This window comes from Sceloporus occidentalis, unplaced genomic scaffold, assembly GCF_023333645.1.
Source record: "Sceloporus occidentalis isolate IW3139 unplaced genomic scaffold, rSceOcc1.0.p SCAF_76, whole genome shotgun sequence".
NCBI lineage: Eukaryota > Metazoa > Chordata > Lepidosauria > Squamata > Phrynosomatidae > Sceloporus > Sceloporus occidentalis.
In genome coordinates this window covers 2,682,340-2,698,256 of record NW_028317056.1, presented here as the reverse complement: position 1 = coordinate 2,698,256, position 15,917 = coordinate 2,682,340, and the positions used below count along the sequence as shown (strand labels likewise).

Below are 15,917 nucleotides of genomic sequence, written 5' to 3'. Positions count from 1 at the left end.
TGTTTGTGGCCCTCGAGGGCCGATCTTGTGCATCCCTGCCGTGAAATACATCTTGGATCACCGTCGGGTAGTTTTGGCAAAGCCTGGGTGATGTTGGACGTTGTATTCCTGCACATCAGAAATAGTAGATGTGATGCATGCCTCCCAACTGCCCTGCTTTGCACGGGACAGTCCCGACCTGTAGAATCCCCCCATTCATTAGCAAAGGGGAAGTTTAAAGGGACCTCTCAGCTATCCTATGCATTAAAGTGGAAATGATGGCTGGAGTGTCTCTTTAAGACTGGGTGAAATATCAGGAGTGAATTCTCTGAGGCATATGGTGTCCCGCAGCGGCCCGCCAAGACGCCCCCCCCCCCCCCCCCCGCCTGGGACGCCACGCCGTGTATATCACAGGAGTGACTCCCTGATTCTCAGCCAAATCACCGGGCCTCTAATTAGCTTCATCACACATCAGCGGCCCCCGGCTCCTCCACGGAGGACGTTTCATGCCGAAAAAGAACTGAATAATCAGATTGTAAAAAAAAATACCAAGTTTTGGAAAGCAGACGCTTCCTCACCATCCCTGCAAACTTCCTAAATGAGCCGACCAATATTAACCCTTTAATAGCCCATCGTAAGAGTTCTCCATAGAGACTAGCCAAATGTCAACCATAACATACTGGGAGCAAAAGCACCAACTGGGAGTCTTATATATGATCACAGAGAGGGGAGAATAGGAAGGAGTTGGCCCCAGACCTGGAGAATCTGCCCCTGAGACCCTGAGATTGGGGCAGAAACCTCTGAGACTCCGGGTCATACCCTGAGAGTTCCCGGGTACGTTCATCAGCAACTCCGCTGATAAATGGTAGATACGCCAGCTTTGGCGGATATACGTTTTATTGGTTTTAATGTATTTTGAGTTATTTTGGTTGTGACTCCAGCCTCTTGTCTCCTGCAGCCTGAAGAGTTGACCAACGCGCTGGAGATCAGTAACATCGTCTTTACCAGCATGTTTGCTTTGGAGATGTTTCTCAAGCTCTTGGCCTTTGGAATTTTTGGATACATCAAGAATCCGTATAACATCTTCGACGGAATCATAGTCGTCATAAGGTAGGGTTGTCGCGCATGGATGACGTTGGCTACACTAACACCATGTGTCGTCCGCTGGCCTTAAAGGGCCAGAGCCGTCTAGTCACCCACAGTCCGGCCCTGGCTGCTATGCCCTCTACCTCCCAGGCTTGTCCCCCCCCCAGCATCCCGATTCCCCGGGGGTAGAAGTTGGGGGGTATCAGCCAGTCTGAAAGCTAATCCAGTCCCTTGAGTAAGTACTGCGCTTTGGAATATGATGGCGCTATATAAACCAAGAAAAGCAAGACTAATTCTTCTTTGTTTGGATAATAATCCAAATTTAAAATTCAGCTGTTCAGCAAGAAAATTAAGTGTTAAAATAATACTATGTTAAGATTTTTTTTTATAGTTTTATTTTTCATTTATTTATTTAGCTATTTATTTTTTTTTGCTTACTTGGCTGATTATTTTAAATCACCAACACAATTTGTCACTAAAATGTTTATTTTAATATTAAAATTCATGCTTTTTTAATTTGTTCTCTGGTGATAAAACCTTAATATAACATAATGTAATATATTTTTGTAGTTTTCTTTTTTTTATTATTATTGCATTTTCTGGTTCCTTAGTGTTATTAATAATCTACAAGCGGTATTCCACGGTAAAACTTTGGCGCCACAAGCTGTGATGATATATACATTGCGTTGGACTGCGTAATAAAGGAATTCGGGAAGAAAAAGTGTTTTTTCCTTTCCTACTTGATTTTAATTTGTCTTCCCACAGCTTCCTCCAGAATATACTTATTATTAGTATTTAATATATATGTTCATTATTATTATTATTATTTATTATATATGTTTATTATATGTACACTTGCTCTTTTTCGCTTGCTCCTACTTCTTGTAGCTGTAGTTAGTGGGCGGGGCAAGTCCCTGACTGACAGCACCATAGAGAGGGTCAGCTTCCAGAGCATCTCTATGGTTTTTTAGGGTGTTTTAAATTAGGAAGCAAAATTTACCAGGGATACCAGGTACCAGGGATGTTAGGAGTTAAAACACCGAAGGGGTTTTAAATACTAACCTAAAGCAAAAAAAAAAGAAAACTTAAAGAAAAGTGGACAAAAGAGAAAATAATAATAATAATATTTATTAATATTACTATTACTATTATTTTTATTCTTTTATATAATAATAATACGCTGACAGACTGAGACAAACTGATATATTGGGCAATGCGTTATTAAAGCTTACATTATAAAGGCCGTTATTAGGTTTTTTGGCAACTAAACAGCCAAAAAGAAAACAAAATGAAAGCAATCAATACAAACTGTGTTTGAAATGTTTGAAATATACGAGTTTTAGTAAAGTGTTAAAATCATATGAAATATCATAAAAAAAATATCTGAAAATGATCGCTTTCCTTAAAAAACTAGATTTGAGTGTCCCATAAACATTTAGACTGTAAACGTGAATGCAGTTGATAAGTGGAACAGCCTCCCTGCAGAAGTGGTGCATAAGTGGAACAGCCTACCAGCAGAAGTGGTAGAGAGTAATACAGTGAGCGGATAGGCATACGGCTCCTGAATCTGAGACGAGACCAACGACTGATTAAGGTTTGAGTCGTTACAGCAGGAGAAACGGGCAGACTAGACGGGGGCCGAATGGGGGCCGATCTGCCGGCGGGTTCTGTGTTCTAGTGAGGCCGGGGACCTTTTCACTGTCTGTGATTTGCAGAGAGGAATGAGATGTAAATGAAATAATTTAGCATCATTACATCCGATCCGGGGAAATGACAGGAAAAATAAGGCTCGTTACCGACGGCCGATGTTTTGTTAACCTTTCCGTGTCCCTCGATTCCGCCGCGTTTCCCCTCCGACTCCTAACGAGATTGAGTAGCGAGGAACCGGAGAGGAAAGTCGATACTCAATTTCTGCGGCTCAACCGGATGGCCATTCAAAGATTATTTAATTAAGTAGAACTTTGAAAGAAATTGGCTTTTAAAATTGATCTGCTTGTCGTAGGTTAAAGTCACCCGGCGAGTTCTGTCGAGTAGAAATTGTCTGTTGGCTCGCTATGTAATCAATGTGTCTTTATTAGGCGATCTGTCGTGGGTTTACTCATGCGCGACCCAGCCGAGGGGGACCCGCGCGCTTCTTCACGCCGTGCAATCTGTCGGCTGTTTCTCAATCCAGATTCGCAAACATAGAACCCATTCGGCCCCAGTTTCTCCTGCTGTAAAGACTCAAATCTTAATCAGTCGTTGGTCTCGTCTTAGATTCAGGAGCCGTATGTCTATCCCATGCATGTTTAATCCCCTCACTGTATTACCCTCTACCACTTCTGCTGGGAAGCTGTTCCACTTATCTACCCCAATCTCAGTGAAGTAAACCTGCTAGACCCTTAGTATGATGTTTCATCCCTAGAACCTGTTAGTTTGCAGCTTTTCACTTCTTCTGTGTATTTTGAGATAAATAGACATCTCTCCCTTATTACTAAGTTGCTGATTGCTGCTGATTGGTCAGGGAACCTTTGTAAGCGTGAGAAAAGTAGTGGTTCATGAGCTAAGGGACAAATTATACAAAGGTGGAGAGTTCGTTTCATTAAAAGAGCGTCCTCTGTCCCGTGTTTTTGTCTCGTTCAGCGTATGGGAGATCATCGGACAATCAGACGGAGGTCTCTCTGTGCTCAGAACGTTTCGCCTGCTTCGCGTCCTGAAGCTCGTCCGCTTCATGCCAGCTCTCCGCCGGCAGCTGGTGGTCTTGATGAAGACAATGGACAACGTTGCCACGTTCTGCATGCTTCTCATGCTCTTCATCTTTATTTTCAGGTACAGGCGACGCTCCCCAACATCAGCAATAAATGGCATATTCAGTAATTCTTTATTTCATTTTTAAGTAAAAAAAATAAATAAGTTTACTTTTTTTTTAAATTGTGAAATTCCCCCTGATTTATCATTAACCCCCCACTTTTTATCTTTGCCCCTTTTTCAGTATCCTCGGCATGCATCTTTTTGGTTGTAAGTTTACTTTGCGAACCGACAACGGGGACACCATCACAGACAGGAAGAACTTCGATTCTCTGCTCTGGGCCATCGTTACTGTGTTCCAGGTAAGACGACAAATCGACATCATTAACATTATTTTTATTTATGAAATTATCATATCCTGAGAACTCTTCAGGTTTTACCCCACGACGCTTCTCCAGGTCACTGTGGTCCATTTTTTGGCCGAGTTTAGGCATTGGCCACTCCCCGCCCTATTCTCCTCCCACCCCTATACAGATCTAAGGTGTATGAAGCTAGCTTTCCCCCCCATGGGTAGGCCCACCCACATACGAGATAAGCCCCTCCCCTAACAAGCTAGAGGAAGGGCTTGAGCCAGTTATGGAAATCATTTCTTCTTCTTTCTTCTTCTTTTCTTCTATTTTCTTCTTCCTTATTATTATAACTTATTAATATGTTTATTATTATTATTTATAATAATTAATTTAAAGTTGACCGGGGAAATTTAAGCCGAGGCAGACAGTATTGTGGTTCTGGTCGTTAAAATTTACAGTCTAGAGGGAAGTTGGCAAAGTGAATTTTCATGCATACCGATAAAAGCATTAGCACGCCGCTCTCGCATATCAAATCAATTTAAACGGGTCTTTCTTTAAAAGATTTTAACATATAAAAAAAAAATTCTACTACTTTGTTAACAAAGTCTTCATCTTATCAGCGAGATTTCATTGGGGGGGATTACGCAAAGGATGGAAGGACCCCAAAAATTCAATTGGGGCAAAGTATAAATAATAAGTTAGTGCAGGGGCATCCAACCTGCGGCCCTTCAGCTGCTGCAGAACTACATCTCCCATCCTTCTCAGCCATCCCCTTAGTTGAAAGAGCATTATGGGAGATGTAGTCCTGCAGCAGCTGGAGGGCCGCAGGTTGGACACCCCTGGGTTAGTGGATTCAGATTCGTCCAAATTTACATTTTAAGGAATTTTGATAAATTAATTAATCTGGACGATTAATTAATCTGAAAATGAGGAGGGAACCTCAACGAAACAAAGAAAAACAAAGGAGAAAACTCACTCTCTCTCACTCCCTCCCCGACAACTACTTCCGCGTCTCTGCTTCTCCGTTTCTCCCTTGCTGCTCCGTCTTCGCTGCTCCGTTTCCTCCGCGCACGACACGGGGACAACCTCTTTCCCCCAGTCCTCCAATCAGGGAAGAGGTTGTTCCCATGTTGCGCGCGGGGGCTCCACCGCATCGCGGAAGTCCTCTGAAGAAAGGAGAAGAATGCAGATGGAGACGCGAAAGACGGAGCAGCAGAGACGCAGAATCAGAGATAGAGCAGCGGAGAAGGAGAAGCAGGGAAGTGGAGACAGGGAAGCGGGTGACGGAGAAGGTAACAAAATTCATTGTCTGAGAATGGACAAAAAACTATTAAAAAAAATTTTTGGTTCACAAGTCTAGTAAATGATTTTGCGTCTCATTATTCAGGACGCGACTGTCTCTCTGATAAGTAAATTAAGCAGCACAGACAAGCCATAAATTGGCACGTGAAATATTAATATTGGGTTTTACAGGAGAAAAAAAACCAGCAAAATTAACCACATAATGAAAAGGCGAAGCTGCATCAACAACAGAAATAACCGTAAAGGTTGCGATCCATTTATAGACATTATTATTATTCCGCAAGCGCGATAGTCTGCGTGGTGTCTATCATGCTTCGGGTTCCTTTTTTTTTTTACACTGTCCTCATTGTGTTACATGGCAACAGCCTTCAATTAATCAGATCCCCGAAATATATGAAATTCAGATTTCCTATCATTTAGAACTACTTCCAGCAAGTTCAGGCTATTTAATGATGTGTCTCGTTAAGGATTCAGAAGATTCCGTTTGAAGGATGTATCACACTTTATATGCTTAGTAATATTCAGGAGCCGTATGCCGATCCCATGCATGTTTAAATTCCCTCGCTGGATTAGCCTCTACCACTTCCGCTGGGAGGCTGTTCCACTCATCCTCCATCTTCCCAGAAAAGTAACTGGCTTAGACTTTCTGACTTTCTGAAGACCTCCATGACATTGATGTGAGAGGAACGGGTGACATGTTTAGTAAGACGTGTTAAAGAAAGGGGTTGCGAAGGTAAATGGAACCCAAATTGGTTCTGTGGGACAAATTATTGCTGAAGTGACCAGAAGAAACGGGATTTTGTGAAAACTCATTAATCATTAACTTCCTACCTTTTTCTGAATATAGCTGTGAGTTCAGCGTCCGGACATGAACCACCCCATGAGAATTCATCGATCGCCTTCTACAGAGGAATAAACTAATGGGATTTCTTGTCATTTCATAATATTCCTCTTCCTAAACCCTGGAGACGTTTCATGGGATAAAATTTCTAATTCTGTTTGGGGGAAAAAAGGCCAGATTTAGAATTTTAAAATTTGGAACACTTGATTTGTAATCAATATTCCAAAGTTCTAGATGTATATAGAATAGGATTGTGCTAATAAAGGACAAGCATGTTCCTCACATTGATATACTATATGGACACCTGACCATTACATCAACAGGGACTTTGATGACATCACATTCTAAATACATAGACATTCATATGAAGTCGGTCCCCCCTTTGCAGCTATAACGGCTTCCGCTCTTCTGGGAAGGCTTTCCACAAGAGTTTGGGCAGTTTCAGTGGGAAAATAATCGCTAAAATAGGTTATAGTCACTAAAGTGATTAATATTTAATCCTTCAATTACTACCTTTTGGGTTTGTTTTTCGACAGATTCTCACCCAGGAAGATTGGAACGTGGTGCTCTATAACGGAATGGCGTCAACCTCCTCTTGCGCCGCCCTTTATTTCGTGGCGCTGATGACGTTCGGAAACTACGTTCTGTTTAATCTCCTGGTGGCTATTCTGGTGGAAGGGTTTCAAGCAGAGGTACGACAACCAGGCCACCATTTTCCTTCCTAGGGGCAGCAAGATACAGAATATACGGTACAAAATACCCAATAGCGGTCGGCACAGAAGGCAGGGAGATATTGAGAGAGTGAATGAATGAGGGCGAATGACAATGAATTAAATCTCCAAATGGAAAAAGTCCTCTGAATTAATTCCGAACCGAAAGGCCAGGAAATTAAATTTGTTGGCCGAAAAACAAATGGGCCACTAATGAAACAAAAAAGCTATCGGAATCGTTTTGGGACCATTTGCACAAGTCTGTTAGCTATAACGAAATGACAGCGGAAAATATGCTTAATTGGTTGAATGGTGTTTGGCGCACCCTTCTACAAGTTTCTATAATGAAATCTGCGGCCATCTTACTGTCATCACATTTAGAGGACAGTTATAAGTTACGGAGGCTGAAGAAGGATCTCTCAGAGCAGCCACGACGGGATGAGTTATTATAAAATGAGGTCTCGATATCCATGTTCCTTAAATGCAGCAATCCAGATTAACATTACATGGAATCAGCAGACGCGTGTCTGGCAGGGTAATGTCTGACTCTTCATTAAATTACGGTTTCTGAGACGGACCATGAAATAGATCATAAAAAATACAACATTTCCTGGAAATCAGCCCCCCCTCTCTCAAAGTGCTGAATCTCCCCGATTTTTCTGCTCGAAGGCGTCGTTTTTCAAATAACCTTGAAGCGTTGGAGGCGGGGAAGGGATGTTTAATGCCTTTAGTGTCTCCTTACCATCGCCCAAGTCTCCATCTAATTAAAGAAAATATATAATTCGGTCATCAAAGTCCTCTTCGATTTTTTTAGTTTTTTTTTACAAAGTCATTAGCGAAGGAAAATTCTCGATTGGCCCTGAAGTGTAGAGCATTTCAAGTCGTATTAAGACGTGAAATCAGTTTAAATGTTACCATTATGGAACGTTATAGATTTTGGAAAGTAGTGTAGCATAGTTTAACTTTTTTTTTTAGAATTCACTAGATTAGATGTTCTAGACTTGTTCTTCATCTCATTGAACTTGGACATTCGAGTGGAAGTCATGTCTTTGCTTTTTTGACGGATAGTTGAATAGTTGGGTTTAAAGGTCCTTCAGGAACCGAAAAACGAGATAGTGGACATCCATATTTGACCAACATTCTATCTTGACCCCTTAAAAAACTTAAGCTTCCATTGGTTATTCCAAGGGTTCTAGGTACCAGTTATTCATTAAAATGATTCATTGAGCAAAGATTCCTTTTTGCCCTCCAGCCAACCCAGTGGTTCTAGAATTCTTAAGTTTTATAATTCATTTTGTCTAAAACAGGGCATCTCCTTTCCATGTTCTGTACGAACCCACTGAAGTCACATATCTCATGTATAAGTGATAAGTGCCCCAGTATATGGGTAGATAGTTACACAAGGAGTTCTTCCCTGCATCCTATAAGCTTCTTGGTCATGTAAGAGACTTGGGCAGATGGCAAAAGGATTTTAATTTATGAGATCCCACGTCCAGCATAAGAATTGATATTTTACTGGAAGGGCAGTTAAGATGTAGATTCCACCACCAAACAGATCTATTAGACATTATATAAAATGTAACATTTTTCATAACAATGGTAACTACAGTGGGGTATAATAATTAGGTCAATTATTGAAAAAGGGTTTTTTTTTTAGTTTTTTTTTTTTAGCTAAATAGATTAATAACATTTTAGGCAAAAACACTTAATCATTTCAAAACCGGACATAAAATGTTCTAAATTAAAGGCCGCATATAAGTCTCTTTATCTGTGAAAGGCGACACGGGTCCTTTCAGGTACGGGGCAGTGTAGTATGAAATGGATAACAGTTGCTTTCATCCGGCAAACACAGATAAAAAATGCAAAACTCACACGCACGGCAAATCCAAGCGAGGAAATTCTTCACGGACGCTGAGCAAAGCCTGCTAAAGCAGCCTAGATACTTCCCTTTTTTTAATATCATTTTTTTTTGTTTAATATCTTTTTCTTACCAGGGGGATGCGACAAGGTCAGATACCGACGAGGATAAAGCCTCAGCCATCTTAGACGAAGACCTAGAGAAGCTGAAGGAAGCGCGTGCCGCAGGTGCTGGCAAGAGGGGGGGGCACTTAACACTTTTGCATCCCAGTGGGGTGAACCATTTGATTCATGCTCCACCAGTATGCAAGGGGTTAACGATTTTATTATCTTTATGTGAAATGAGCTACCAAGCAGTGTTTTAATTTCACAAATATTTAAAGGTTTCCAAACATTCATTCCCCTCTCTACCTGTGTCTTTCTTTTCTCTCTCTTGGTATCTCTCCTCTTCCTGTCTTCTCTTTCCTCCTCCTCTTCCTTTCTCTCTCTCTCACTCTCCATCCCCACCTCACCTTTTTCTCCCTTTCTTTCTTCTGTTTTTTCCCTCTCCCACTGTACTTAACACTTCCTTGCAACTCCATAGCCCCTGCGCACAACACTATCCAGCAGCCCCTCTCCGGCCTGCATATATCACTAATTGCTAGACGTAGATGTAAATTCTCAGTCACCGTGGATACAGATTACCGGTCCTGTCCAGCGTTACCAACAATTTTCATAATGATAAGACTTAATATATAGAGAGATATAAACAACAAATAATAATGCATTTATCCCTTGCCCAGAGTTGAAGATGTACTCCCTGGCAGTGACTCCTAATGGACACCTGGATCCCAGATGTTCCATGCCTCCCCCTATCATCATGCGTACTGCTGCCACCCCGATGCCCACACCAAAGTGTTCACCTTGCCTGGACCCCGGGCACACGTACCTGGATTCAAGGAGGGAAAGCAGTGTGTCCATCGATCCTTCAGTCTGTGACCAGAAGTCTTTGGTGGGTCTCTAACCGTTCCATGTACCCTGGGGTCTATCATTGTTTTCCAAGAACATAATTCTAAGCTCGTAACTTGCAGTGTTTTTTTATGTAAAACGATAATTTGACCCCCAAAATAGATAGTTTAAAAGAAAAGTTTAAATCAGAAAATGCTGATTGACGTAGAAACTAATTCAATAGAAGAGCAAAACCAATTGTCACAAAAATGTTTTTATTACATCTAGAGCTTTTTTTAAATTAGATTTATTGAGAAAAAGTCAATAACTGCTAACTTCAGTTACTTCATTCAAAATCAAACCCCAGCAGTCCCAGAAGATTATTTCCCAAAAATATACCTTATCCAACATGCATAACAGCTTTTGAAGAAACATAGATGCATTCACCGGTTATATTCTGCATTAAGTCTGTGTTTAATTGAACCCCGTTAAGCCTTTTTTTGCACCTCCAGGCCAGCCTCCGAAGCTCCCCGTGCGCTCCTTGGGGTACTTACAGTAACTGGGGGAGCCGTCGCTCTAGCTGGAATAGTCTTGGCAGAGCCCCAAGCATTAAAAAGCGGAACCAGTCTGGCGAAAGGGAGTCCCTGCTCTCGGGCGAAGGCAAAGGAAGTACAGATGACGACTCCGACGACTGTAAGTCCGGCTCCATGGCAAGAGCTTCCTTACATCGACGGGCAGGCTCTCTGGACACCCGCGGCTCCTTGGATATCCCGGAGCTCCTTCAAGTGCCAACGTTACGGCACTCCCTCAGTGTCAGCCCCTTGGCAATGGTTCCCTCGGAGTACCAGGACTGCAACGGCAAAATGCTTCACGTGCCCAATGATCTCTTCGTCCGAGTTGAAAAACACAAGGAGGAACCCCTGGACTATGACGACGACCTAGAAGATGTGAGTCAACGTTCTGTTGCGTTTGAGAGTGGAAGGTGGTGGCACATTTTGCGCTAATGCCTTTAACCCCGTCCACCATGTATATTTTCTCATGTAGATGAAGGAGTAGACTTGGTCTGCTTCTTCAATGTAGACTGGTTTGCATCTTCATGGTTGACAACAATGAACCCCAACAGTATTGAAAGGGAAAAGAGGCAGAGGTCCTAAAAACCTTAACTGGGAATTCCTTCTGCCTTGAGTTAAATGACTACAGATTAGAGGCCGTTTTGGGTAAAAATCAGGCAAAAATAGACAAACTGAAATAAAGATGAGTCTTGTGGATGTTTGTATTAGACTACATTGTGGGAAATTTACATTATCTTACCATAATCCTTCTGACGATGTTCTAAGCTCTTAATTACTTCCTCACTAACGACCCCCCTGGGAATCGGGATAGGTAGCGCAATATACATCCATTGTCTCGTTCATGGTATGGTGTACTTACAGCGCTAGTATCCCAGCAACTAATTAATACTAATTGATTCTTCTCTTACAGGAAACACTGTGCAATTAAGTTTTATGTCCTAGTTATTTCGCAATTAACTAGTTTATCACAATATCATAATCATGAGGATTATTGCAAAGCTGGATACATTTTAATGTTACTGTATCTACATTGTTTAAGTATCCCGGGTGGGGAAAAGTGATTAACCATGGTAGGGATTTGTCCCTCAATATTTGGGTTCTGAAAAAAAAGGATTAATTGAATTTTTGGGTTAAAAAATGCATTTTCTGTGCAAGCGTGTTACTCTTACTTATAGTATGCATGTCCTACTAAAAAAAGAAATTGTTGCCTATGGGATAGGACATCGGATGCAGGTTTAAACCATATGGTCCATAAGTCAAAAGGCCTGATAGTAATATATATTTTGGGTTGATTAAACAGGAACCTCCCCCAGGGGTGTATTCTGGCATAGAACAGGTCCATGGGGCAGCAGCCCCTGGGACACTTTACTGAGGGCCGATCGCCCTATTGGGTGATTAGGCTCCCTAGCTCACCATAGTACTTAAAGGTTCTCTTTCACTGGTGACTGGTGCGAGGAGCACATGGGGAGAAGGATACCAAGGTAGGCCCTGGGGGCATTGCCCTGCATCGGGCTGGACAACATCCCATTGAATTGCATCACTAACCATTTGGTTGGGTTGAGTAGCTCAGAGGTGGACTCAATTGACCGTTCAACTTGTTTATATGGTAGCTACAAAGCCGCGTTGACCTAGTCTAACTTAATTATGTTGTGCCGTGTGGTTGATGATTATTTTTCGTTATTTTTTGCCAGAGTTACTGCTTCCGAATTCGGAAGATATTGGAGCCCTACAAGCCGAAATGGTGCAAGACCCACGAAGACTGGTCTCTTTACTTGTTCTCACCACAAAACCAGTAAGGAACATGGGCAAAAACACTTCTTTAAATATTATTTTTTGTAGGGGAAAAAAGAGACATATTCCCACCAGATTTCTCCAAGAAGAACCAGCAGCCGCCCTTCCAACTCGTGTTATGATATCACGGTTCATTTTATTCCCCCCTGGGTTTTCTACACCCCTGGATCTGGTGCCTACATTGCTTCTAATAGAACCCCTTAATAAATGTTTCAATATGCAGACGGCATAATCACTTTAACTCCATCTGCAGATAACAGATATTTTGGTCTTTCTGGTCAGGTTCCGTATGGTATGTCAGAAGGTCATCGCGCACAAGATGTTCGACCACGTCGTTCTCGTCTTCATCTTTCTGAACTGCATCACTATCGCCCTGGAACGACCCGACATCGACCCCAACAGCATGGTAAGAGAGGTCAAGTCAACTGCAAAGTCTCAAGAAGAATAGATGCACCTGAGCTAAGGTGGGAATGGCTGAAGCCACTAACCGCTAGAAGCCACCAGAAACCATTAAATATCATTATTATCCCAATGGCTGATAAACACTAAAAATGTCAATATCTTGGCACAAATGTTTGCGTTCTCCCCAAAAAATCTGCCTTAACCTAGCTTAACGCAACTGAAACCCTTCTTGCTTGGCGAGATATCCAAAGTTACACCCCCCCCTCCACACACACACACTTATTCCGCAAGATGATAAAAAAAGAGGCCGCTTTTTACGGTAACCTCGTCCTTTTCTTTGCCCTGGGAAAGAAGTCAGTAATGGTTCAGACATCCAGGATTTTTTTTGGAAGAATATCCCATACCACATCTGTAACAGGATTCTTTTAGACAGAGCAGGTTTAAGGCGAGCGCCAAATTATTATATAAAAATATATGTATATATAAAAACAATATTTGTACAGAAAAAGCAAACCGAAGAACACTCGTGAAAATAAAATTGTAGATCTGGTTCGAGATGAACTTTAAAATTTACCCTCATAATATTTTCCTTTTGTTGAAATGTTCACGGTTCTGCTAAAATAAATAATACTCTGAAGTGTTGATCTGATACTCCCCTATATTTTGATCTTTCTCCCTTTTAAAAAAAAAATAAAATAATAATAATATTATTTTTCCAGGAACGGATATTTCTGAGCGTTTCCAACTACATTTTCACGGCAATCTTCGTTGTGGAAATGACAATTAAGGTAATATTTTCATGCTGTATAATTTCACTATTCTGCTTTTGCTCTTCTCCTCTTTCTCTCATTCCGCTTATAATCCCCCCCCGCCATTTTTCTCCACCCAAAGTATAATTCCATCCCTCTCTCCCACATTTTCTTAACTTCTCTCCCTTTACTTTTTCCCCTATAATTTTAGCCTCTTGTAATGTTTCCTCTCGCCCCCTTTGCAAGTTTACCCCTTTAGATGGAAAGTAGAGATGCGTTAACCCCCCGGTATTAGCATAAATCACATTGAACCCTGCATTCACACAGTGGTGACCCCTTGTTCGTTATGGCAGGTGGTGGCTCTTGGCTTCTTCGCCGGAGAGAATGCTTATCTACAAAGCAGCTGGAATGTGCTGGATGGACTCTTGGTCTTTGTTTCTATTATTGATATCATCGTGTCCCTGGCGTCGGCTGGAGGAGCCAAGATTTTAGGCATCCTGAGGGTCTTGAGGCTGCTTCGGACTCTGCGCCCTCTGAGGTACGACCAGTCTATGTAACAGTTGGTTCTTCTTATGTTATTGGCATGTTGAATGTTATCGTCAATCTAGTAGGAATGCATTTATTGACGACACCTATAGATTTTTGGAAAGGGCTAAAGTCCATACTACGTGAGGCTGGCAATGAGGGTAGCGCAGCAGTAAGCCCTCTGAGCTGCTCCAACATGAATTTTTGGGCCCATGAAATGTATAGTTTGTTATGTTATTGGACCATTTGGTTGGGACTGGCCTCCAGGCTTGAAGATGCCACCATCAGGCTTGGACTGGCCGTCAGGAAGATGCCCAACAGTTCGGCCAATCTGACCCTCTACCTTTCATGTATACGCCTAGCTTCATGCTATAAAAATGTTCTCGGGGTGATATAAAAGTGCATTTTATTTATCAACCACTGGCCTTAAAGTTCCAATGTCGATTTTTTTTCACTGCCAGTCCAGTTCTACCACCATGACCTACATAGTACCAGGACAATCAAATTTCCTAAATTCCATCTTTTCGTAAATTTGGTAGATTTTCCGACAGCGTCATTGCTTGATGCCCATCAGAAAGGTGGGGAATGTCAATGATAAATCACAGAATTAAATAAGAAGCTGTTGTTTACTTGTTAATATCAATGGCTTTTATTTAGAGTGAGATGGGTTTCGCAGCTACATGACACTCGGTTTGCTCATTTGCATCTTAATCTGATATTCTGCTTTGGCTAGAATTTATTGTCAAAGGCAAAACCCAGAGGGATCGTCCCAATCCTCACACCTACGTTCTTTATTTATTGCAAATGAAAGCATTTCTGTGGTTAAAGCAGCGGTGATTTTTTCACTTCCTGCGTTTGGCGAGTTGAAACATGCATTTTTCTCTCGCTCGGCTCTGGTTTCATTAGGGATGGAAGCTTTGAAGAAGAATAAATTGGCAAAAAAAAATAAAAAATAAATGAAAGACGTGGAATTGTTTTGTGACCTCTCAGCTCCCGAGAGATACTCTCAGGGACTCGTTTGAATGTTTGTTCGCAAACGGATTCTTCAGATCCACCGAGAACAGGAGTTCAAGGCAGACACGGATTCATCTCAGGATACAATCACAGATAATATTCCTGTATGTGCATGAGTAGCCGTGTAACAATCAGACACAAAAACACATCTAGCGGGTTTGTTGGGCAGCGAGAATTCTTAATTCTCGAAACATATTATGTTCCGATGTAAGATTGAAGAGAATGATCTCATCGGGTTCACTAGACTTGGTAGAGAGCTACCAAGTTCAAGTCCCAACCAAAATCATTGGGGTTTTCTCCTTAACTTGGTGGGTGCTTCATAACTCTTTGGGGATCTCTTACTGAGCCCAGCTAAAGCCTGGCATCCTCTGTAGTCTTAATGAAGAACTAATGACCCAACATTCCAAGTCAACCTCACCAAGCACAGAGAGGTTACAAATCAAGTTCTTTTAGTTCTGGGATAAGGTTCTATATGTGAAGAAATCACCATGGGAAGCAATGGACTGCAAAGTACATCATACCAGTTACTAATAATAATTTTCTGTTGCAGGGTAATCAGCAGAGCTCCAGGATTAAAGCTGGTGGTAGAGACTCTGATTTCTTCTCTTCGACCCATTGGAAACATTGTCCTAATCTGCTGTGCCTTCTTCATCATCTTTGGAATTTTGGGAGTGCAGGTAATAATAATAGAGATCTTTTACAAGTTAAAAAGAAATGTTATCGTTATTTGGGTCCTACCAATAAGTCTTCTCTGTTTCAGCTCTTTAAAGGAAAGTTTTACTATTGTGAGGGTCTGGACACCCGCAACATCACCAACCGTTCAGAGTGTAACCGGGCGCGCTACAAATGGGTGCGGCGGAAATACAACTTTGACAACTTGGGGCAGGTAGGTCCTACGGCATCCATTTAATCTATGGCTCCATGAAAAGGGGTTAACCAAAATACAGCATCTTGGTTTATTAATCCCTTTCAATTTCATTGTTTAACTCTTATTCCTCACCATCTTATTCCTCGCCATATCATTACCACTTGGTTGGCCAAATGAATGGCTTGTTCAGTAGTATGGTGGCATGGACAGCTAATCA

The 15,917-nt window shown here is 41.7% G+C and overlaps 1 protein-coding gene across 1 annotated transcript in view; it reads left to right on the top strand.

Annotated features, from left to right (window-relative positions):
* The window catches only part of LOC149285776 (voltage-dependent T-type calcium channel subunit alpha-1H-like), a 180,470-nt gene that overhangs the window by 139,173 nt on the left and 25,380 nt on the right, over positions 1–15,917 (top strand). The window contains exons 10-22 of the mRNA XM_089494843.1: positions 938–1,089; positions 3,688–3,873; positions 4,037–4,154; positions 6,822–6,977; positions 8,990–9,080; positions 9,635–9,843; positions 10,292–10,726; positions 12,043–12,143; positions 12,425–12,548; positions 13,264–13,332; positions 13,647–13,831; positions 15,383–15,509; positions 15,593–15,718. Of these exons, the coding sequence (XP_089350969.1) occupies positions 938–1,089; positions 3,688–3,873; positions 4,037–4,154; positions 6,822–6,977; positions 8,990–9,080; positions 9,635–9,843; positions 10,292–10,726; positions 12,043–12,143; positions 12,425–12,548; positions 13,264–13,332; positions 13,647–13,831; positions 15,383–15,509; positions 15,593–15,718 (2,079 nt within the window). The remainder of the gene's footprint in view (positions 1–937; positions 1,090–3,687; positions 3,874–4,036; positions 4,155–6,821; positions 6,978–8,989; positions 9,081–9,634; positions 9,844–10,291; positions 10,727–12,042; positions 12,144–12,424; positions 12,549–13,263; positions 13,333–13,646; positions 13,832–15,382; positions 15,510–15,592; positions 15,719–15,917) is intronic.